The following is a 23,548-nucleotide window of genomic DNA, read 5'->3' as shown; positions in this document are numbered from 1 at the left end:
TCTAGCATATCTGTCTCTAGTAGCATCCCACTAGCTATGCACAAAGGAGACTGATCTGGTAAGCGCCTCAATCTCCATAGGAGGGGCAGCTAGCTCTGCGCGAATGATAGTGTGGGGTACGGAGGCCTTGGATCTGATCAGTTGAGAGATCATAGATACCAAAGGCCTCTCCATACGTTTCCAACCATCTGCTCTACAAAAGGTCCCCATATTTGCACCCCATACAACATAGCTGAGGCTACTAAAGTATCAAAGAGCCATAACTTTGTTCGAGGTTCCTGGAACTGAACCTGCAAACACATCCTCTCGAAGCCTCCCAAGGCCGCATAAGCTCTAGTCAGTCTAGTCTCTGCTGCTCTCCCCAAAGAAAACCTCGGCCCAGTGAAGACAACCCCAAGGTTAGTGTATGCATCTATATATTCTACAATCTCCTGGCCATATGTGAAAGTCGGTACTGATCTCCTGATCCACTGTGGTGTGGTGTTAAACACCATAACCTTGGTATTACCAAGGTTTACAGTCAATCCACTATCCTCTGCAAAACTTTGTAATGCATCCAACTGTCGCTGTAGCTGGTGGGGGGGGGGGGGGGGGGGGGGGGGGGGGGGGGGGGGAGAGAGAGAGAGAGAGAGAGAGAGAGAGAGAGAGAGAGAGAGAGAGAGAGATGATGAAATGAAATGTATTATTAACGTCTTCAAAAGGCCAAAATGACCTATGAGACCAAAAGGTTACATGTGAATCTAATACCAGGTATGGGTACAAAAAGTACAAAGAAGTAAAAAGAAAATAGTGGGTAGGGGTGGGGTGAAAGCTGATACAAAGGGAAGACAAAGGGTGAGTTGATACAGAGGAGCTCTCTGACAGTTGAGGCATCATATACATATACATCAGTATCCGGGACGGCTCCTATGTCACGCCAGTATGGTATGGATCCTCTATCGCAGTCTGCATCGATATCGAGAGGGCCCTCTCATCTGTGGGCGACAGGACTGTCACAAAGTGATGACGTGGTTGTCTCTGTAGGAAACCCTAATTGCAAAAATCCTAACCCTAATTGCAGAAATGACACGTGGTAGGCACCGCAAATTGCGGACTTCTGTACTGTTGACGGCAGCGCTGTACGGCAATTTTTTGGCAGATTTTGGCTTGCTTTATTTTCTATGCAATTGAGAGAGAGAGAGAAAAGCCTTTTTGCTTTATTAAGCAAGAGATAAAGAGAGTTTTTCTGCTTTATTTTAAAAGGACAGCTTTTTGGGACTTGCTTTATTTTTTATAAGCAAGAGAGAGAAAGAGCCTTTGCTTTATTTGGGCTTTGATTTTCAGCTTTTGGGCTCTGCTTTTGGCACCCCTTGTAACTTTAATACAGTGGTTGGCCTCTCACAACTCAAAGCATCTGGACGCAGAGTCTGAGTGTGAGCGCCTGCCCGCACTCTTTTACTTTGAACTCAGATTAATACAAAAAGAAATACCGGAAGGGGCCAGTCTTTGGGGCCAATATCTCTAGGGCCAATATCTCTAGGCACGGAACTTCGTCGAGCCAGTGTTGAATCAATCGTGAACTGTGAACTGTTTTGAAGTGGTTATTTGGTGCTGTCGCGGTAGATTCTTGACTTGGAGTGTCCAAGTCTATTACAGTGGTATCAAAGCACAGCCGATTTCTCTTCTACGGGAAATCCGATCCCAAATTTTTTTCCGCTGCACCTATGGCTTCAGTCAAAGATCAGTCGACTCCCTCTGCATTCGGAGATGCGGGAAGAGATGACAACGAAGATTTCAGCAAGGAGTATGGCCCGCCTCGGCCTACTCAGGTGGAGCGTCGAGAGATGGAGCGTCGTCAATTGATCGGCGATGCAACAAAGACGTTGCTCAATTTTGCGAAGGACCCAAAGTTTGCAAAATATATGAGCGAGACTTCTTTCCAAGAAGTGCATGTGCAGTGGCAGAAAACCACACCACCACCCCCAAAACCCGCTCTCAAGAAACCTTTTGCTCACAAGAAATATACAGAGAAGGAATTAGAAGAGGTGGTTGATGCACCAATTGCTGAGCTTTTTGACGCGTAGAACAAAGCTAAAAAGCACGGCAGAAAGCAGAAGAAAGGCACTGACTTCCCGGGTTATTTGGGTCGTCAGTCAACATTTGAAAAGGCAAAGAAACAGAAGAAGCGTGTTTGATTTGAAGAAGTACCCAGTTCTTCTTCTTCTTCTTCTGACAGTTCTTCTATCTCATCTGACTCGAGCGAAGAAGACCGAAAAGGCAAAAGCGAAGCAAGAAGCAACGCTTCGGAAAGGGCAAGAAAAAGTCAAAGAAGTCTAAATCTCGCCCAGTGAGTGACAGTTCTGCAGAGGACTCGTCTACAGACAGTTCAAACTCTGACGACAACAATTTTTATGCAAAGAAGAAGAATTTTACAAAGCCAACCAGTATGACTTTCTGGAAGACAAAAGCAAGAAAGTCCAGAGTTTAAGGAAGGTGGACAGTCAATTAAATTTGACACGTTTTCGCGATATAGAGATGCTTCGAAGGCTTTGTCTTTTGTAGAGTAGTTTGACATGGCTTTCACGGGAGGACGCTACTCAGAACACTCTTAAGATTCAGAGAGCTGTCTCTTACTTTAAGGGGAATGCTCGAACTTAGTGGTCCACGCTTCTGTTAAGCAAGACTGTGCCAGTTGAAATTCAAGAGGCTTTTTATTTCTTCTTGGTTGATTTGAGAGTATGAACATGATATACGAACTACTTGGAACCATCTTCGGATGACCAAGAAACTTAGAAAGATACAGTGGACGCTTATTGCGAGAGATTCTGGAGCTCTTTTCTACCCGCCTCTTCATTTAAGAAGATCTCGTTCAAGGAACAAATTGAGCGCTTTACCTTGGGTCTACCTACAGAAATCCGAGATCACTGCTTGGAACAGAAGTCAGCTTCTATTCAGGTGTTGATGAGTCATGCGAAACGGGGTTTTGCCATCCACTCTGGCAGTCTGACTTACCCCACCGATGAGATCATGACACAAAGAGCTGAACAGACTTCGACAAATGAAAGTAGAAAGAGAAAGAGCAACTCAGAAAAGAAAGATGTACGACCCAAGCTTACTCCTCAGGGGAGAGCTCGCTTGTTCATGGAGGGGAAGTGCTTTGGATGCGGGGAACCTGGACAGATCTCCGCGAAGTGCCCTATAAAGGCACAGAAAGAACAGAACGACAAGGACGACGAAAGGCCTGAGAGTTCGAGAGCAGCTAAGGAACGTGGAAGAAAAGGCAAGATGAAAACAGGATTGGTTCCAGATTGCGTGGGTACCGATCCCAGCACGGTGGACGAGAGTACAGAACTTTGTCGAGCTTGGGGCAAAGTGAAAGACCAAGAAGCCCTGATCTTCTTTGATGGAGGAGCCAAGGCCAACTTCATTTCACCGGAATTGGCGGCGCAGCTTGAATCACTCCCGATCGGATGGGACCACTTGCGGAGGCAGTTCTAGCGGCACCCGGTAGGGTTGTAGCCATTACACTTGTCATTGGCAAACTTCGGTTGCATTGTCAGGGGTATTTGGGTCATGAGGACTTTTACATAATGCCTTTGGAAGGTTGTGATGTTCTCTTGGGAATTTCCCGGTACCGCAAGAACAACGCCATGGTCAATTATCGGGCGAGGAAAGCGACATTGACTACAAGGAAGGGCAGAACCATTGTACTTGACATTAAACTGAAGGGCGAGTCTGTCCCTATTGTATCGGCTTCGGCCATTTCAAAATTAATGAGATCTAGTCTGTTTGTTTACTCGGTCTTTATGAAAGAGTTGAGTGATGAAGATAGGACAAATATGTCTGAACTTGATAAAGAACGCCAAGATTTTCTCCACTCATGCCGATTGCTTCTCAGAGGGCCTACCAGGCGAGTTACCACCTACTCGTCCTGAAGATCATACCATTGATATGATACCTGGAAGCACACCACCGAACCGGCCACCTTACCGTGTGATCCGAGCACAGAACGAAGAGATTATGAACCAAGTCAAAAACCTCTTGGAAAAGGGTCTTGTCCACTCTAGTACTTCACCGTATTGCTCTCCAGTGTTGTTGGTTTTGAAGAAAGACAGATCTTGGAGAATGTGCATTGATTATAGAGCTCTCAACAAAATCACCATCAAGAACAGATTTCCGATTCCTAGGATCGATGATATACTCGACAGTTTACAGGGATCCTCGTGTTTTAGCAGGATTGATTTGAAGTGTGGATATCATCATATCAGAATCGCGCCGGGAGATGTCTACAAGACAGCCTTTCGGACGACTTTTGGGTTATTTGAGTTTTTGGTGATGCCTTTTGACCTAATCAATGCTCCTACGACATTTAACCGGATGATGGACAGGATTTTTCGAGAGTACAAGCTATTTGTTTGCACTTTCTTTGACGACATCATTGTTTTCTCCAAGAATGAGGCAGAACATAGAGATCATTTACTTCAGGTTTTTCAGGCATTACGAGATCACAAGTTAGTGATTAATGCAAAGAAAAGTGAATTTTTCCTACCAGAGATACACTTTTTGGGACACATTGTCTCAGCAGCAGGAGTGCAGATGGATCCGGCCAAGATAGAGACTATCTGTGATTGGCCCGATTTGAAGAATGTCCATGAAGTTAGAAGCTTCTTGGGACTGTGTTCGTACTACAGGCGGTTCATTTGAAAGTTTGCAGAGGTTGCTTCCCCTTTGCATATCTTGACACAGAAAGGAGTCCCTTTCTCGTGGGGACCCACAGAGGTGATTGCCTTTCAGACATTGAAAGAGAAATTGACTACGGGACCAGTTTTGACTTTGCCGGACTTGTAGAAGTTGTGATGCTTGTGGTCGTAGTCTGGGTGCTGTCTTAATGCAAGAAGGCCATGTCATTGCTTACGAGAGTCGATTGTTCTCAAGGCCGGAATTGACAGCACAGATTTATGAGAAAGAGCTTTTGGCGGTTTTCCATGCTCTTACTTAGTGGCGGCACTATCTACTCGGAGCGGATTTTACTGTCTTATAGACCATCAGAGTTTACGCTACTTCTTGTCACAGAAGCAGCTATCGGAAAAGCAGATGCAGTGGGCGAACATCTTGTCACAGTTTCACTTCCAGATTGTCCATGTTCAGGGACAAAAGAATGTGGTGGCAGATGCTTTGTCTCGGAAGCCGTTGATTCTGGCTATTTCCGTGGTACATCACAGGAGCTTCGAGGATATGATCGACCAGTATGCCACAAATCCGGATTTTGCAGACGTTTTCACACAGATACAGGATGGGGAGACTGTAGCGGGGTATTCCATTCAGGATGGCTACTTGATGAGGAAAACCATGTTGTGTGTTACACAGCCGTTGAGGGAAAAGGTTATGACTGAATGCCACTGTCCACCTTTTACGGGTCACCGCAGCATTGCTACCACGATGAAAGGGGTAGAGAGATACTTCTTTTGGCCGAGACTTAAGAAGGATGTGGAAGAGTTTGTGCGCGGTTGCTTGGTATGCTAGAAGGTCAAGTTTGACAGGCATAAAGCAAAGGGATTGTTACAGCCTTTACCCATACCCACCCGCCCCTGGGAAAGTATTGCAATGGATTTCATTTTTTATCTAACGAGAACGCAGAGTGGTCACGATGGTATCTGGACTATTATTGACAGATTTAGCAAACAGACTCATTTCATTCCAGTGAAGAAAATAGTCAAGCCGTATCACTTAGCGAGATTGTTTGTGGCCCAGATTTTCAGATTACATGGCATGCCTGAGACGATTGTCTCCGACAGGGACCCCAGATTTACGAGTTTGTTTTGGAAGGCAATTTGGGAGAACATTGGCACGGGGTTGCAGTTTTCGTCATCTTTCCACCCACAGACTGATGGGCAATCTGAGATTGCAAATTCAGTGGTTTTAGATTTATTGAAGTCTTATATCTCGGATCAGAAGACTCAATGAGAAAAGTATCTACCTTTGGTGGAATTTGCCTACAATAACACGATACACTCTTAGACGGAGAAGGCGCCATTTGAGATCGTCGAAGGTGCTGCGAAGGTTCCACCCTTCCTAAGCACGAAAGATAAGATTTTTGAAGCGGATGAATACACGCGTGACTTAGATACGGCTTTTGCCAAAGTCCGCGAGGCTTTGCAGAAATCTCAAGAACGATAGAAGAAGGCAGCGGATTGCCATCGTCGCGATTTGAAATTGGAGGATGATTGGGTGCTCCCACGTTTTGAGAAGACACACCTAAGAAAGAAAAAGGGAAAGGAGAGGCTTTTTCCAAAGCTTAGTATGAGATACTACGGACCTTTCTAGATTTCCGAAAAGATCAATGATGTCTCCTTCCAACTGAAACTGCCTGACACTTGGAGGATTCACAATGCATTTCATGTGAGTCTCTTGAAACCTTTTAAAGGTGATGTGCCTGAAGATGGGGAGCGCGATGAGCAACCCGAAGTGGAAGAAAACGAGGAGATCCTTGTTCCTGAACAGATTTTGGCACATAAGAACACAAAGAATAAAGGTAAAGTCCGAAGGCGGTTCTTGGTTAAATTCAAGAACTATCCTGCATTGGATGTGAAGTGGATGGAGGAGGAGGACCTAGCAGATACTCCTCAGATTGTGAAACTTTATCTCGAAGCTTTTGGTTTAGCATAGTCTAGTCCAAATGGAACCCAGAATTCAGCTTGGCCGGAGATCCGGTGCAGTGGGATGCACAAGAGGGGAGTTACTCCGCTCCTTTGTCAACAGATGCCATGATTTTAGAATACTAGAGTCACTGATGTCTCTTTGAGCTTCAGGTATACTGAGAGCTGACAGTATTCTACTGTATGACTTTATGAAATGGAATTCCGGAAAATATGAAACTGACTTGTTCTTGACTTGTTTAAGTGCAAAAACTGATAGACGAAATGACTACAACATTTTGGTCTAATTGATCTCGAATAGACATGGTTGCAATAGGGTCCCGACTGGATCTAGATGCGATTGCTAGCTGCATTGCCGATAAATCATGGTCTAAGATCCGGATGAATATTGAATGTCATGTGATGTCTTGTGATGTTCTGTGATGTCGTGTGATGTGACTGTCGATTGGTATGTGTGCTAGATGTGTGTTCCTAGTACGTAGGTACTAACAGTCAGTGTCCGCTAAGACGGTTTATGGCCTTTGTCTGTTTTGCAGGCGTAATTGAGGGTGATTATAATGCTTTCAAGAGGGGGGTATGTCACAAAGTGATGACGTGGCTATCTCTACAGGAAACCCTAATTGTAGAAACCCTAACCCTAACTGCAGAAATGACACGTGGCAGGCAGCACAATTCGCGGAATTCCGTACTGCTAACGGCAGTGCTGTACGGCAGTTTTTTGGCAGAATTTGGCTTGCTTTATCTTCTACGCAATTGAGAGAGAGAGAGAGAGAAGCCTTTTTGCTTTATTAAGCATGAGACAAAGAGAGTTTTTCTGCTTTATTTTAAAAGGACAGCTTTTTGGGACTTGCTTTCTTTTTTATAAGCAAGAGAGAGAAAGAGCCTTTGCTTTATTTGGGCTTTTGATTTTCAGCTTTTGGGCTCTGCTTTTGCCATCCCTTGTAACTTTAAATACACAGGTTGGCCTCTCACAACTCAAAGCATCTGGACGCAGAGTCTGAGTGTGAGAGCCTGCCCGCACTCTTGTACTTTGAACTGAGATTAATACAAAAAGAAATACCGAAAGGGGCGCCAGTCTTTGGGTTAATATCTCTAGGCACGGAACTCCGTCAGGCAAGTGTTGAATCAATTGTGAACTGTGAACTGTTTTGAAGTGGTTATTTGGTGTTGTCGTGGTAGATTCTTGACTTGGAGTGTCCGAGTCTATTACAGAGACCGCCCCAACTCTATCGCCCGGTCAAGCAGTATGTCTCTGGTACCTCTGGTGTCAAAGAGCCAGAGCTTCGTCCGAGGCTCCTGAAACTGAACATGTGAACACATCCTCTCCAATCTACCCAATGCTGCATGGGCTCTGGTCCATCTACTGTTTGATTCTCTTCTCAATGAAAATGTTGGTCCACTAAAAACCACTCCAAGGTAGGTGTAAGCATCTGTATACTCCACTGTCTCCTGGCCGTATGTGAATGCGGGCACTGACTTCCTGATCCACTGTGGGGTGGTATTAAATACCATGACCTTGGTTTTCCCAAGGTTGACAGACAAACCACTTTCATGGGCAAACCTATGCAAAGCATCCAAGTGACGTTGCATCCCGTCCGGAGAGTCAGAGATCAACACAATATCATCAGCATATAACAATAGTGGAATCCATGTTCCTGCCAATTGTGCACCTCTATCACCATCTCTCTCAAATGTAGTCAGAAACCTCATCCACATACATACCAAACAGAGTAGGAGAGAGCGGGCAACCCTGCTTCACCCCAATAGTGGAATGAACCGCTGTAGATAGGCCCTCTGAGGTGCGTACATGCCCCACTACTGACCTGTATAGTGCCATGACCCCCCAAATGAGCTCTGTGGGTACTCCCATCTCCTATAATCTGCGCATCGGAAGGGGCGGTTGTCCAAGAACCGTGATGACGCGTACTAGCTCCAGGCCTCTGTAGAGGTAATGGCAAGGGGGGGGGGGGGAGTGCTCATGAAAGAGCCGCAGTGCCTCACGTGAGTCCTGACTCAAGAATAGCTGGTATAGATCCTGCTCTAGGCGAGCCAAAAATGCCCTCTTCTTCCGCCACACTAGGCGTCGGAAGTCAATCTGTGACTGTCTGTGAGTGATGTCCCCCAAAAGCACCTCCCTCTGAATTCTAGCTCTGGTCTCGCGGCATTCCTCATCATACCAACTGTTATGGGGCATGCTCCCAGAACGGCGTCTCTGCTCAGGCTGTGTGTGTGGGTATGCCTCTGCTGCTGCATCATGTAACGTCTATGTCAGTATAGTAGTAAGCTCCTCCATAGGTCGCCCTGGCTCTTTTGTACACAAGCGTCTGTAGATCCCATCTATGTATAGAGAGTCCGTCTCCCACGTGAAGGTGTAGCGAGTAGGAGCTGCTGCCTGTGGCCTGTGTGCTACACTAAACTCGAAAGAGATGGTTAGCGACACAAGAGCATGGTCCAATGCCACACCAACAGGTCTGGGTCCAACGGTGAGGTCTTGGATACTAGAGATGAGACTCGGCTGCGCCATGACATAATCCACTGTGCTAGCTCCATGTCTGTGTGGAAAGCATGTAAAACCTGCCGCAGCGGGAAATCTCTGTAGGCCATTCAAGATGACCAATCCATGTGCAATCCCCATGTCTATCAAGTGTCGTCCATACTCAGTATGTTCCCCATCCTTTGATAGTTTGGATAGGCCCGTCTCTGCAACATCCAGCTCTCTCAGCATCTCCTCTGAAGTATCATAAAAAATTGTCTAATGATGAGCAGTCCTAGCATTGAAATCCCTTAGAATGATGATGTCACCATCTCTAGAGAAGTCCCAGATGTCATCATCCAAAATAGAAAAAGGGGGACTGTCCTCTGGGTGGTGCATACACTGACGTACTCGGGGGAAAGTAGCAAATAGTAACGTAAAGATATTTGTTTGTCTCTACTCTCAATCTCACCCACATGTACCTAGCTTGCTCATCCTTGCGAACTATATATATATCAATGGTTGCAACTCCTCCCTGAATAACACTGCCACTCCACATGAGGGCCGCTCTCTATGCTCTGATCGTGTCTCCTGTCTACATGCGGTCTCCCATCTGTATCCACTAATGTGAGGCATAGACTGCCCAGGGGCCTGATGTGTCTCAGAGTAGAAAATGATATCTCTCCCACTAAAACTTTCCCCAAAAGCACCTACATCTAGACGCATAGATCCATTACAATTCCAGGTAGCAACTTTGAGTGTGGTCCCATAGGTCTCACACCGTCATGTGGAGCGTGGCTCCAATATCACCACTCTGAGATCAGAGTAACCGGTAGCAGGATGCTCAAGAGCAACACGATGTTAATCAGACATAGAGAAAGAGACAGAAAGTGGCAGGTAGACAATTACAAACACAACCTATCCTTGTTTACAAACGGGTAGTAAGATAGAGGTTGCGAGAGGCGGAGCAGGCCCCAGACAGACCTCTTGAGGAGAGGTTACCATATCAAGATCGAGAGGAGGTCTCCAAGCAACTAGAAAGAGGGATAGAGCAGGAGGATCAATAATTGGTGGTAGTCTAGGACCAGCCTGAGTTATTCTAGAATAGGCCAATCCACCAGACTTTGGATCTCGTGGAGATTCAGTCGCAAGTGCCTCTTACAATAGGCACTATTGCGGGGGAGCAGGAGAGCAAGTCTTCTCAGTTTGTAGAGGAGTTTGACTACCTAGGAGGTTTTGCGTCACCAGAAAATGTCCCTTTATTTGAGATCTTGCCTACACAGTTCTTTGTGTTTGGTCCTTGGCGATTTCTAGATGTTTCTTTGAGTGGGCCACTGTGTTGACATGTTTTTTTTGTAGCTATTAGGAACACGCCATGGTCCACAGAGAGCTCCCATGATCAGATTCAGAGTGTTGGTTTTATATGAGGACTCTTTTTGGACGAGGGAGGCTGTTTATGATACCATACAGGAGCAAATGATGGTTTAGGACAACTACTTTATGGATATCAAAAAGTTTGCAGATTTGTTTGAGAGTCAGTTTAGTGAGGCCTTGGGAAGTTGGTTAGTTCAGAGAGATGTGCATCTTGGTACCTTCCCTTGGCTTTTGAGGTGGATGAATGGGTCCCTCCTACCTCTCTTATGGCACAGTTGTGCCATAGATCTACATCCTCTTTTGGGGTACATCATTAGGAAATGTTCGAAACGATGTTTATGATTTTGGAGGCATGGCCTAGGGGTTTTACAGTCCCTTGGCTTTTGTGAGCGGCTACAAGAGGTTATTACAGCAGATACTTTATATCAGGCAGATACACATCACTGACTTTGTGGTTTTTGCTATATCACATGAGGTGGACAGAGGTTTTGGAAGATTTGTGTAGATTTTTTCACAATCCAAAGGGCTACTTTCACCACCTGATTAGAGTATCTATTTTCTGAGGTGTTTCCTATGGTTTGCTTTGGGATTTTTCCCCATGATCCCATTGTATATCTTTCAAGGCTTTTCCCATATTTCTTGTATATGGACCTATGCGGATTTTATGTATTGCAAAGGGTCAAAGCTCCACTTTTATTTTTTGTGTGTGTGTGCGAGAGAGAGAGAGAGAGAGAGAGAGAGAGAGAGAGAGAGAGAGAGAGAGAGAGAGAGAGAGAGAGATTTATACAGGTTGGAGATGGTTCCTATGTCTTATATGCGAAAGAGCGTGATGAAATTCTCTCATCACTAGGACGACGAGTAAAGGTGCATGTGTAACTCCTTTTTTTACTCTATTTTATGTTTTCCAAACAAGTTAAGTGGGGATGTGAACTTTGTTTTCCAGCTAAATGCGTAATTTTACTTGATGAAGTGAAAAACTTGAGAATTTCTCTTTCTGCCTTGGAAGGGGATTGGAATATTTTGTTGTTTGGTTTATAAGAGCTCGAACTGTGACATCTTTTTGGGTGGGAAGTACATGCAGGTGATTATGGAGGAGAACTTTGATGCTTGAAAGAAGGAGATGCTGAACACATTGGAAATGTTGTTTCAAAAGAAGGATGATGAGATTATGCTTTTGAAAAATGCCATTTCCTTGTACAAGAAGATGACTGAGAAAGAAGGGGTGATCAAGAAAATCAAAACTCAACTATTGGCATGCAGAGATAGAGCACGTGAGCAATCCCAATAAAGTGGGAGAAACTTGCAAAGAAAGAGCCCTTGTACTTCATTTCTCCACAATGGAAGCTAAGAAGGATTTTGTGAACTCGAGTACACTCAAGGGTATGGGCATATTTTCGGGAGATGATCTCACCCCTAATCAGTCGGCTCATTTGAGGAAATGTATGCCAAGGCTTAGGGCTGTGTGAAAGAAAGGGAACATCGCTTTTTATCGAGGAGGGAAAGTCATTTGAACAGAGCTCTAAATGACACCATGAGACCTCTAAGACCACTCTAAAGCTAGCTGTATGGAATTGTAATGGAGCATTAAATTTCATGTAGATATCTTCAAGGACAAATCTTTGCCTAGACAAATCTATTAATAAATTATTCAAATGATTTATTTATAACTTTGTCTTCCGAGTTTGCCCTACCGAAGTCCTAAGGGGTACTTCTATAGTATTCCTACCCTATATAAGGAGCATGAGCCTAGCCTTTTCCAGCAGATGAGCGAGCGCTAGAACAGCCCCAACGTTCTTGCTGAAATCAGCCTTGGCGTTTTTGCTGCCCCATCGCCAGCAGATCAGCCCAGCATTTTGCTCATTCTCGCAAGCCTTGTGCTAGATCAGCCCTGCAGGCCAGCGTTTTCAGTTTTCAGTCCCTTTCCTCGCAGAAAATGCATTGGATCTGCTAACGCTAACCTCCTTGTTGTAGCCCAGTACTTCGGTAACGCATTGAGCCTCTTCTCGGCCATCCCCTCACCGCATCGAACGCTCCCATTGCTGTCCATTATCAGCTCCATCATCATCTGCATTTTCAGCCCTCCATTCCTCTCACATCGGGACCGCAAATCAGTTCCATATCTACCCTTGGGGGCCATCAGCAACCCCTTATTGAGACAGATCCAAAGGTGCATCAAATCAACTCCCATCAAAGTTACCGCGGCAACATTCTCCATTCGAGTTAGTAGAGTCTGCATTGAGGTAGTGCATGTGTGTATATTCCATTTACACAATCAAAAGCAAATACCACATCGGCAAAGGTGTGGGGACCCTTGAGAGTGTTGGTTGGGACCCCGCATGATACTTGGAGCGTATCTGCTATTGTGACTATCTTCAAATCAGGAGACCCTATGGAGCCTGGGAATTATCGCACTACCATGATTGGACACACATTGGCACGGTTGTACGCATCCATTCTGAGCAGCAGCTCAGTAGATGGGCAGAGAGGGAGAGGGTACGCGCAGCTGGGCAGGCAGGGTTTAGGAGAGGCTTTTCTTCTCTTGACCATATCTTGACACTCAGAACCATCATTAAGGAGGGCAGATCACATGGGAGAAGGATCTATTGTAGCTTTGTGGACTTCCGCAAAGCATTTGACACAGTACCCAGAGCTAGATTGATACGCAGACTACAGGAGATGGCAGTACCCACAGAGCTCATTTGGGGGATCATGGCATTATATAGGTCAGTAGTGGGGCATGTACGCACCTTAGAGGGTCTATCTACACCGGTTCACTCCACTATTGGGGTGAAACAAGGTTGCCCGCTCTCTCCTACTCTATTGGGTATGTATGTTGCTGACTACATTGAGAGCGATGGTGATAGAGGTGCACAGCTGGCAGGGACATCGATTCCACTATTGTTATATGCTGATGATATTGTGTTGATCTCCGACTCCCGGAGGGGATGCAATGTCCGACTCCCTCGAGGGGATGCAACGTCACTTGGATGCTTTGCCCACGAAAGTGGTTTGTCTGTCAACCTTGGTAAAACCAAGAATATGGTCTTTAATACCACCCCACAGTGGATCAGGAGGTCAGCACCTACATTCACATATGGCCAGAAGACTGTGGAGTACACAGATGCTTACACTTACCTTGGAGTGGTTTTTAGCGGACCGGCATTCTCACTCAGGAGAGCAACAGAGACCAGATTGACTAGAGCCCGTGCAGCATTGGGTAGATTGGACAGGATGTGTTCACAGGTTCAGTTTCAGCAGCCTAGGACGAAGCTCTGGCTCTTTGACACTTTGGTGGCTTTTGCATTGCTCTATGGAGCTGAGATATGGGGACCTTCTTTGGATCATCACGGGAGGTCAGGTCGCACTGATGGATGGGGGGACATGGAGAAACCTCTGGTCTCTATGATCTCGCGGCTCATTAGAGCCAAGGCTTCAGTACCATGTGCCATTATCCGAGCAGAGCTGGCTGCGCCCCCACTAGTGGTCGAGGCGCTCACCAGATCAGTCTCCTCCATAGATCAGTCTCCTCCATACACCGCATAATGGGAACTTCCTAGAGACAGATATGCCTGCCTTTCACTTGAGTCCTCTCGATAGGTAGCCATGCAAGGAGATACATCATGCTGGTATGGGGAGATGGCATCATGGTTACAAGCGCATGGGTTCAGCATAGACAGATTGCCACCCATCCAGTGATGCCCCATCTCTCACTCTTACACAGTCCAAGATCACCGGGCTCATCCGCCAGGACTTGACTTAGCTAGACACCATGGCTTTCTATAGAGAGCATCTTCTCCAGCTTACGGAGGACGATTTTGTGACAAGACCCAGATACATGGACACCCACCTGCCTCATGGGATACGATGTGCTATTGGCCAGATACGCACATCTTCACACCAACTGCGGATTGAGACTGGGAGATACAGCGGAGTGCCAGCAGAGGCCAGGACATGCCCCTTGTGTGACATGGAGCCTGAGATAGAGTTGCACTACACATGCTGCTGCCCCGTCTACTACGAGATACGAGGTCGCTTCCATTGCTTGTTCGGTTTTGGACCACTCTCCAAATTCATGGGATACGAAGATCAGAGATGCCTGGGTTTGTTGTTGCTGGAGCTGCGCAGACACAGGGAGAGCCTGATAAGAGGAGAGACTAGCTAGTCCCAGAGACGGATCACAAATTTCTTTAGAACAGACACTGGACATCCGGAGGAGTTACTACCACAACAAAGCTCACATTTGTCTCACACCAAAGGCACACTGATCGACCGAGCGTTTGAACTGGGGAGATCCAGACGCCCACGACTGCGGAGGACCACACAACATCGATGGAGGCTACATCAGAAGATTCGGATCACTTTGGCCAGGCGTGCACGACGCCCAGTCAAACTATTGTCCATGGAGGAGATTGATGAGATCCGCCAGCGACCGATGTTGGATCTCCTGTGATTTAACTATTTAGCTATCCCAGCCAACTGCTTAGTTCACATCGAGCGGCCTAGGTTTCTAGAGTATTTTTAGCTTGTTTTGTTATGTTGTTATTTTTGTTACTCTTATCTTTGTATCAAATCCACCACATTGTAACTTTCTGGTCTCATAGATCACTTTGGCCTTTTGAAGACGTTAATATAACATTTCATTTCATTTGATTTCTACACATCGCTACCCTCTCTCTCTCATTCTCTCTTTAAAAGGAACCATCATTCATGCTAAGTAGCACACATTCAAGCAAGAAAAGAAGTAAAGATTTATGTAAGTGTAAAGTCTATATCTTGTCACCATTTCATTTCTGTTGCACCTGACATTGGTATTAGAGCTTTGTGATTTTGCAGTAATCCGCTAACCTTTGGAAATTTTTCTCTCTACTGTTTGAGTGTATGTTGTAGCGTTTCGCTTAAGATTGCCTTTCTCACTCTAGGAACTACAGGACTGCCATTGCGCGTAGGACCGTGAGCCTTGAGCATAGGAACTCCAAACATTGTATAGCGGGGATTACAACTGTGGTGAGCTTGCAAAAGGGTTGTTAACTTAATGTGTGCGCTCGACCACCTCGACGTAAAGAAATCCTAGCATGGATATTTGTAGTCATAAATTCTTGACATGACAGATTGCATCATTGAGGACATGCATTGGAAACATGAAGATATTAGCGGCCTATGACGACAAAGGAAGGCGCCATCAAGATCAGCCTATTAGCTTTGAAGTCTTGGAAGAACCATTTCTCCCATGTGCTTTGAGAATTCCATCATTCTAGAAGAGGCATTGCATGGTTATCGATTTGTACACATCGGAGCCAAAGGGTTCCAATCCGAGGTAACCACCGCGGGACTTTGTAAGCACCATGGGCCTACATTCGTAGCCACATCTGTTGCAGAGACGAGGATTCGTCTAGAGCTTCCATCATACGACAATCTAGTTGAATCCCCAAGAGGAGCCTCTATCTTTGAGGAGTTATTTGGCGGTTTCATGAGACATCATACGGAGGACTTGCCATGGTTTGTGGGCATTCCAAAGGACATATCCATCTTCATCTCTCATTCGGCATTGCTCTTGCCAATCTTCCCGTGTAGGGGCAGCAAAGGCTGGCCGTTAACCAACAAGGGAATCGTTGATCCAGGAGGCCATGTCCAGTGTTTGCAAGTAGATGTATCATCACCATCACTGTCTTTTGGACATTTCCATATCATCGGAGGGAGCCTCTCCCTCAAAAGTAGTCGTGGAGGGCATCATCTTGAAGGCCATTCATTCGAGATGATCGTATGGCATGCATGGATTTCAGTACTAGTACCTCACCTTAAGCAGTAGGGGATGTCACATGCACATGGTTCTGTGTGCCACGTGGACATGCTTTGCCACGAGGACGTGACAATTGCTAACCTTAGTTGTTGGTTTCTTTCCGATGATTTTTGTTTAATTTTTGAGACCCTCCTTTTGAAGTTGCAAATGGTCAGACATTGTATGGCCAGTGTGAAACGGTAATCTCACCCACAGACGAGAAGTTGGTCGGCACTGAAATTCAAGTAGTAAAAGGGTGTTTAGGCTCAGTTCAAACTCATTTGGGTCCCCTCGCCGCACTTAATAAGTTGGTGGATACTAGAATATTAACTCCATAGAGGCACAATGACAAGGTGGGGTCACCCAGAGAAAATCATCCGAGAATTGGGCTACATTGCATTTTTGCACGTGGTCCCAGTGGTGAAAGATGTTCAGATGATCAATGAGAATCCAATGGAAGCATCTCCTAAAATTTCGGGAACTGCTATTTTGTGCCTCGAAATCTGTTCATGTCATTAGCTTCAGAATGACAAGGGGAACATTTTATTTCTCTGCCGCTAAGTCAACTAAGCAACCGACTGAGATATTTTTAGACCAGAACGTCCAAAGTGGAGAATTAATGCATGAGTGCCACTTGGCACATTTTTGGGCATTTCAAACTTAAGAGAGAGAGAGAAGCGTTAAAATAAAACGTGGGTTGCATTTTCAACCGTATGGTGGATTGTTGTAGGTACCAAAGCTATTGTGTGCTTGCCTACCCTCTATGTACAGTGAAGTGCAAGAACTGAAGCCTTGCACAGCATTCACTGCTCTCTCTCTCCCCCTCTGTGTAGATATGTGATGCCCCACAAGAGGGCTCTTCATTTGACCTATGTACAGTTGTGTGGGTTCATGCGCGATTGCCGAGGCAAGAGCCTCTTGCACAGGTATTGGATTAGCTAGTTGCTAATCGCCCGCAGGTACAGGTGAATTCGGAGAGATTTCACGCGATAAATCTCATCCGATTCAAAGGGCAAGTAGCCCTACAGGTGCGGGAGCTCGAGGACTTGCTACGAATGCGACCGGCTCACAAAACGGAGCCCAAAACAAGGAAATACAGCCTGCTGCGTATTTTTGGAGGTTTAGGGTTTCGGCCCTAAACGGTCCCTAATACCCCCAAGAGGTCCCGGGACGTGAGGGGACTGTTGTGCGAGTGATCTGGCGCAGTTTCAAGGTAGAAAACTGAGAATTCAGCGTGCTGTAGATTCTCACCTGGTTTTGCAAAGTGTTCGTATGCATTGGCAAAGTCACTTTTTGTGTGGGGAAACTGTCTGTGAAGCGTCCTAGTATTGTTAGGTTGCCGAAATCGGGCCAAAACAGGTCATTTTCAGCCCGGATTATGCGGGACAGCTTGTAGGAACCATAGGTTTTATTCCCTCAGTGAATACAATAAAGAAATACCGAAAGGGGCGCCAGTCTTTGGGGCCAACAGGTGTCGGCGTGTGTTTGGTAGCGCTCTAGCTTCCAAGCTATGTGTGTTTGAAGTATCAATTCCCGTTACAGGTTTTTATTTGCAAGGTTTCTCTGCCCCCTACAGTCTAAAGTAAAGTTTCGGGTGAAAGCCTGCGTCTACAGCCCTACGGGCCGGTTTCATGGTTCCGTCGTTGGGAAAGACTTACTTTTTCCTCAAGAAGTGAGCCTTGGTTGGTTTGGTGAAGACACAGAGTACATGAACGTGGGATTACACTATGGCCGACAAAGGGAAGGGCAGACAGGAAATTCCTACAGTGTTTATGAGGTTGGCGTGAGTTTACAGCCACGTCTGTCTGTACCTCTTGCCAATGTGAATGCTCTCGAGTGCAGGAATTTATGACTGCGCAACTTGAAGATGATGTGTTCAGAACTCAGTTAGTTGCCATTGTGAACGCGTTTTTCCAATTGGTGCAGAACCCAAGGTTTATGGAGTTTTTGCAAGCCCACCAATGCCATAGCAGTCAAGGCAACTCACACAACCCATGGAGCCTGTTGAGGCTCAAGCCCAAGTGCGTCTCAGCAGGAGAGGGAGCGCTCGCATGTTGCAGAGTCAGGGGCTCCAAAACAGGTTCCTTCCGTCCATGAACAGGTGGTTAGGACGCCTATTCTACAGGCTTTGGCAGTTCAGCCCACCACCTTTCCTAGCCCGCATGTTGCGTTACAGGTACAAGGAACCAATGCATCAAGTTTTTCCACGGATGGTACATCCTGGGTATTTTAGGGGTGGATCTGTGTTCCAAAGTATGGCTGGTTATGCACCTAGAAACCAGCAATATATGCCAAGAACAACGTTTGGGGGTATGCAAGGCATGATGCCGAACCCCATGTATGGTAGCATCGGCATGCAGTAAGGCTTTGAAAGCAAACAGGGCCAGTTTGGGGTGCCACAGGGTAATTTTGGCATGGCTGGTTTTTCTGGACAGTAGCTGATATGGCTCCTATGACGCAAAATGTCAATGGCCAAGATGCGCCGATGATCCCAACTACAGTGCCCATGTTGTAGAAAATTCCTTATGACAATTTGGGGGCACTGGAAAAGCCGAAATCTTACAAAAAAGGTAGTGCAGCTGTAAAGTTTAGCACTTTCAGCGGCTTTGAGGATTTTTTACTTTCCTCCAGCAGCTTGATACAGCTTATGCAGGAGGGAATTTTACAGAGGCCTCTAAGGTCAGGAAAGTTGCCACTTTCTTGAAAGACAATGCGCTTACATGGTGGACGATATTGTTAATGCAAGGACAGGCACCCGCCACATGGGTATACTTCAAACAAATGTTTGCATCTGCGTAGTTGTCAAATGAATTTGAAGCCGATGTCATGACAGATTGGCACCAACTCACTGCGGCTACTTGCAAGAGCCTACAAGAGTACAATCGAAGGTTTTGCAAAGCGTTGCTCTCAGTAACCTCCTACAGATTCGTGCCATTGACAGAGCAGATAGAGAAGTATTGTTGTGGGTTGCCTAAAGGGCTTGGAGATTACTGTACAAAGAACAGAGTGGCTACCCTCACTCAGCTTATGGAAGTTGCCAACACTGGTCTTGCCTTGTTGAAGGGAGAGGACAGTGGGTTTCCGGGCAACGTGAAAGGAGGGTAGCAAAAGAAGAATTCAGCAAAGAAGCCCTTTGTGAAAACAGCTCCTGAAGCATCACAGGGGTCAGAAAAGGACAACAAGGATAAGGACTCAGTCGGGACTTCTGGAGCGCAGGCAAAGAAGCCAAAAAGGAAGCCTTTTGTGCGCAAGTCGCTCGAGGAAAAGGTCTTGATGGCTGAAAATAAATGCTTTTTATGCGAGCAGCTTGGTCACTTTGCTGCAGATTGTCGACAAAGGAAAGGCTAGCTGATTTGAATGATAAAGGAGATAAGAAAGGAAAGAAGCCTAAGCCCACGGCAGGTTTGGTGCCAGATATGGTGGGTGACGGGCCAAACACAGCGAGTTATGCAAAGCATGGGGCAAAGTCATAGATCAGACGGCACTCATCTTCTTTGATCCAAGTGCCAAAGCAAACTTTATCTCACCAAAGTTAGCTATGAAGTTGGGCATCAGAGCTGAAGAGATGGGGTACACGGCAGAGGCAGGGTTGGCATGTCCTAGCTACTCAGAGTGTGTTACTCCCATCATTGGAAAGTTGCGTCTGCATATTCAGTCGTTGGACAGAGGAATTTTATATATGCCACTGGAAGGGTGCGATGCGCTACTCTGGAAGGGTGCGATGCGCTACTGGGAATTCCGTGGATGTTTCGAACACATGGCGTGTTGGATGTCTACGACAAGACGATCACCCTTCAACATAGGGGCAAAACTCATGTTTTGGATGTAAAGCTTAAAGGGGAGTCTGTCCCTATTGTATCTACTTCAGCTATCACTTCTATAATTAAAAATCATCTTTCTGTGTACTTGATCTTTGCATGTGATGTTTCAGATAATTGTCAGTCAAATTTATTTGTGTTAGATAAAGAAAGGTTAGCATTTTTGCGAGAGTTTAGTGATTGTTTTTTTTATTCATTACCATCACAATTGCCACCGGAGAGGCCTGAGGACCATGCGATAGATTTGGTGCCAGGGTGTAGCCCACCTAACAGACCTCCCTACAGGGTTAGTGCGGTGTAGCAGAAAGAGATTATGGGCCAGCTAGAGGAGCTTTTAGAGAAGGGGTTGGTTCAGCCTAGTTATTCACCTTTCTGCTCCCCAGTGCTTTTAGTACAGAAGAAGGATGGCTCTTGGTGCATGTGTATTGATTACCGTGTGTTGAACAAGAATACCATCAAGAACGGGTTTCCTATTCCAAGGATTGATGATATTCTCGATTGTTTAGAGGGTGCAGCAACTTTCAACAGGATAGACCTTAAGAGTGGGTACCATCAGATTCGTATAAGGCCAGAGGATGTGCACAAGACTACGTTTACAATGACATTTGGTCTTTATGAGTTCTTAGTGATGCCATTTGGTCTTACAAATGCTCCTACCACGTTCAATAGAATGATGGATCGGATTTTTCGATCACATCAGAAGTTTGTTGGCACATTCTTTGACGATATGATAGTCTACTCGAAGAATGAAGAGGAGCATAGGCGTCACTTGACCATTGTGTTTGAAGAGTTGGTAGGTCACAGGTTACTTGTCAATCCTAAGAAAAGTGAATTCTTCTTGGAAGAGATCCACTTTCTTGACCACAGTGTGTCACGGGATGGTGTCCGAATGGTTCCCGCAAAGGTTGAAGCTATTAAGACATGGCCTGACTTAAAGACTGTGCACAATGTCCGAAGCTTCTTGGGATTGTGCTCATACTATAGAAGGTTTATCATGAACTTTGCAGAGATAGCTTCACCTCTTCACGCTTTGCAAAAGAAAGAGGTCACTTTCAAATAGACCCAAAAAGAGATTTCAGCTTTCAGTCTCTTAAAGGAAAAGTTGACTTTAGATCCCGTGATTGTTATACCAGATATGAGGAAGTCATTTATGGTCCAGTGTGACACGTGTGACAATAGCATCGGAGCAGAGCTAATGCAGGATGGTCGGGTAGTAGCTTATGAGAGCAGAATCTTGCAAGGGCGAGAAAAGACTATGCAAATCTATGAGAAAGAGTTATTGGCCGTCATTCATGCGCTCTCTAGCTAAAAGCACTACCTATTAGGTGCTGATTTTGTTGTCCAGACAGTTTATCAGACCTTGCGATACTTCTTGCCACAGTCAAAGCTATCCGAAAAGCATATGCGATGGGCAAACATTCTTTCTATGTTCCACTTCCAGATTATGCATGTGGAAGGCAAGAAGAATGTTGTGGTTGATGCGTTATCAAGAAAGCCACAAATTTCAGCTATGTCAATTTCTTATCATCATGAGCTTGATGACATGAAGGAACAATATGCTATAGATGAAGATTTTGCAAGGATTTTTGAACATTTGCAAGAGGGACAACATTTTGAGCACTACCTCTTGTGAGATGATTTTATGATGATGCATGGCAGACTCTGTGTCACTAGGCCATTGCGACATAAGGTCATGGGAGAAAGTCATGTCCCACCGTATGCAGGGCATCGTGGTATTGATGCGACAGTTAAAGCGGTAGAGACATTCTTTTATTGGCCTACTTTGAGGAGAGATGTGGATGCCTTTGTGCGAACATGCCTGGTTTGCCAAAAAGTCAAGTTTGACAGGCAAAATGCACCAGGGTTGTTACAGCCACTGCCGATTCCGGATAAGCCATGAGAAAGCATTGCTATGGACTTTATCTTTGTGCTTCCATGAACGTCGACAGGGAATGATGCATATGGACCATTATTTGCAGGTTCAGCTAGCAAGCCCATTTTATTCCTATCAGGAAGAAGATAAAATCTGAATTGATGGCACGATTGTTCATGTACAATGTGTTTAAGTACCATGGTATGCCATAATCGATTTTCAGTGATCGTGATCCTCGCATAACAAGTTTGTTCTGGAGAGGATTGTTTGAGAACATGGGCACTACGCTCAAGTTCTCGTCTTCGTTTCATCCACAAACTGATGGACAGCCAGAAGAGGCTAATTCTATTGTCTTGAATCTGCTGAAATGCTATGTGTGCGTTAAAATAAAACGTGGGCTGCATTTTCAGCCACATGGTGGATTGTTGCAGGTACCAAAGCTATTGTGTGCTTGCCTACCTTCTATGTACAGTGAAGTGCAAGAACTGAAGCCTTGCACAACATTCACTGCTATCTCTACCCCTCCGTACAGTTATGTGATGCCCCACAAGAGGGCTCTTCATTTAACCTATATACAGTTGTGTGGGTTCATGCGCGATTCCCCAGGCAAGAGCCTCTTGCACAGGTACTGGATTAGCTAGTTGCTTATCCCCCCGTATAGGTGAATTCAAAGAGATTTCATGTGAGAAATCTCGTCCGATTCAAAGGACAAGTAGCCTTACAGGTGCGGGAGCTTGAGGACTTGCTACGAATGCAACCAGCTCGCGAAACGGAGCCCAAAACAGGGAAATACAGCCTGCTGTGTATTTTTGCAGGTTTAGGGTTTCGGTCCTAAAAGGTCCCTAACACCCCCAGGAGGTTCGGGGACGCAAGGAGGTTCGGGGGCACAAGGAGGTTCGCTGTGCGAGTGATCTTGCGCAGTTTCGAGGCAAAAAACTGAGAATTCACCGTGTTGCAGATTCTCGCCAAGTTTTGCAAAGTGTCTGTATGCGTCGGCAAAGTCACTTTTGCGTGGGGTTACTGTCTATGAAGCATCCCAATACGGTTATGTTGCCGAAATCAGGCCAAAACAGGTCATTTTCAGCCCGGATTATGTGGGGCAGCTTGTGGAAATCATAGGTTTTATTCCCTCTGTGAATACAATAAAGAAATACCAAAAGGGGGGCCAATCTTTGGGGCCAACAGGTGCCGGTGTGTGCTTGGTAGCGCTCTAGCTTCCAAGCTGTGTGTGTTTGAAGTATCAATTCCCGTTACAGGTTTTTATTTGCAAGGTTTCTCTGCGTCCTAAAGTCTAAAGTAAAGTTTCGGGTGAAAGCCTACGTCTACCGCCCTACAGGCCGGTTTCATGCTTCATCGACTTCCAGAGCCAATTATGTACGTATCTCTAGATAGGAGTGTCTAGAATCCTAGGAGGATTAGTACCGGCACTTTTGTGAGCCTGTTTGCAGACCTACATGTCCGGACAAGTCCATTACATTAGGTTTTTCAGTTTTGGGACCCTTTTGCATTAATGATTTGTAAAAGCGTTTTAACAGATATTGTTACACTGTGATGGGCATTGGGCATGACGTGCATGTAGTTTTAGGCTAGAGGAATCCA

The 23,548-nt window shown here is 45.7% G+C and overlaps 1 protein-coding gene across 5 annotated transcripts in view; it reads left to right on the top strand.

Annotated features, from left to right (window-relative positions):
• The window catches only part of LOC147433933 (alanine aminotransferase 2-like), a 208,781-nt gene that overhangs the window by 174,940 nt on the left and 10,293 nt on the right, over positions 1 to 23,548 (top strand). For all 5 annotated transcript variants that reach the window (XM_086490560.1, XM_086490557.1, XM_086490558.1 and 2 more), the window contains one exon: positions 11,272 to 11,346. In XM_086490560.1, the coding sequence (XP_086346686.1) occupies positions 11,272 to 11,346 (75 nt within the window). The remainder of the gene's footprint in view (positions 1 to 11,271; positions 11,347 to 23,548) is intronic.

Source organism: Adiantum capillus-veneris, chromosome 19 (genome assembly GCF_014529385.1).
Source record: "Adiantum capillus-veneris isolate H3 chromosome 19, ASM1452938v2, whole genome shotgun sequence".
Classification (NCBI taxonomy): domain Eukaryota; kingdom Viridiplantae; phylum Streptophyta; class Polypodiopsida; order Polypodiales; family Pteridaceae; genus Adiantum; species Adiantum capillus-veneris.
Note: the sequence above shows the minus strand (reverse complement) of the source record. Positions and strands in the feature narration are given on the sequence as shown.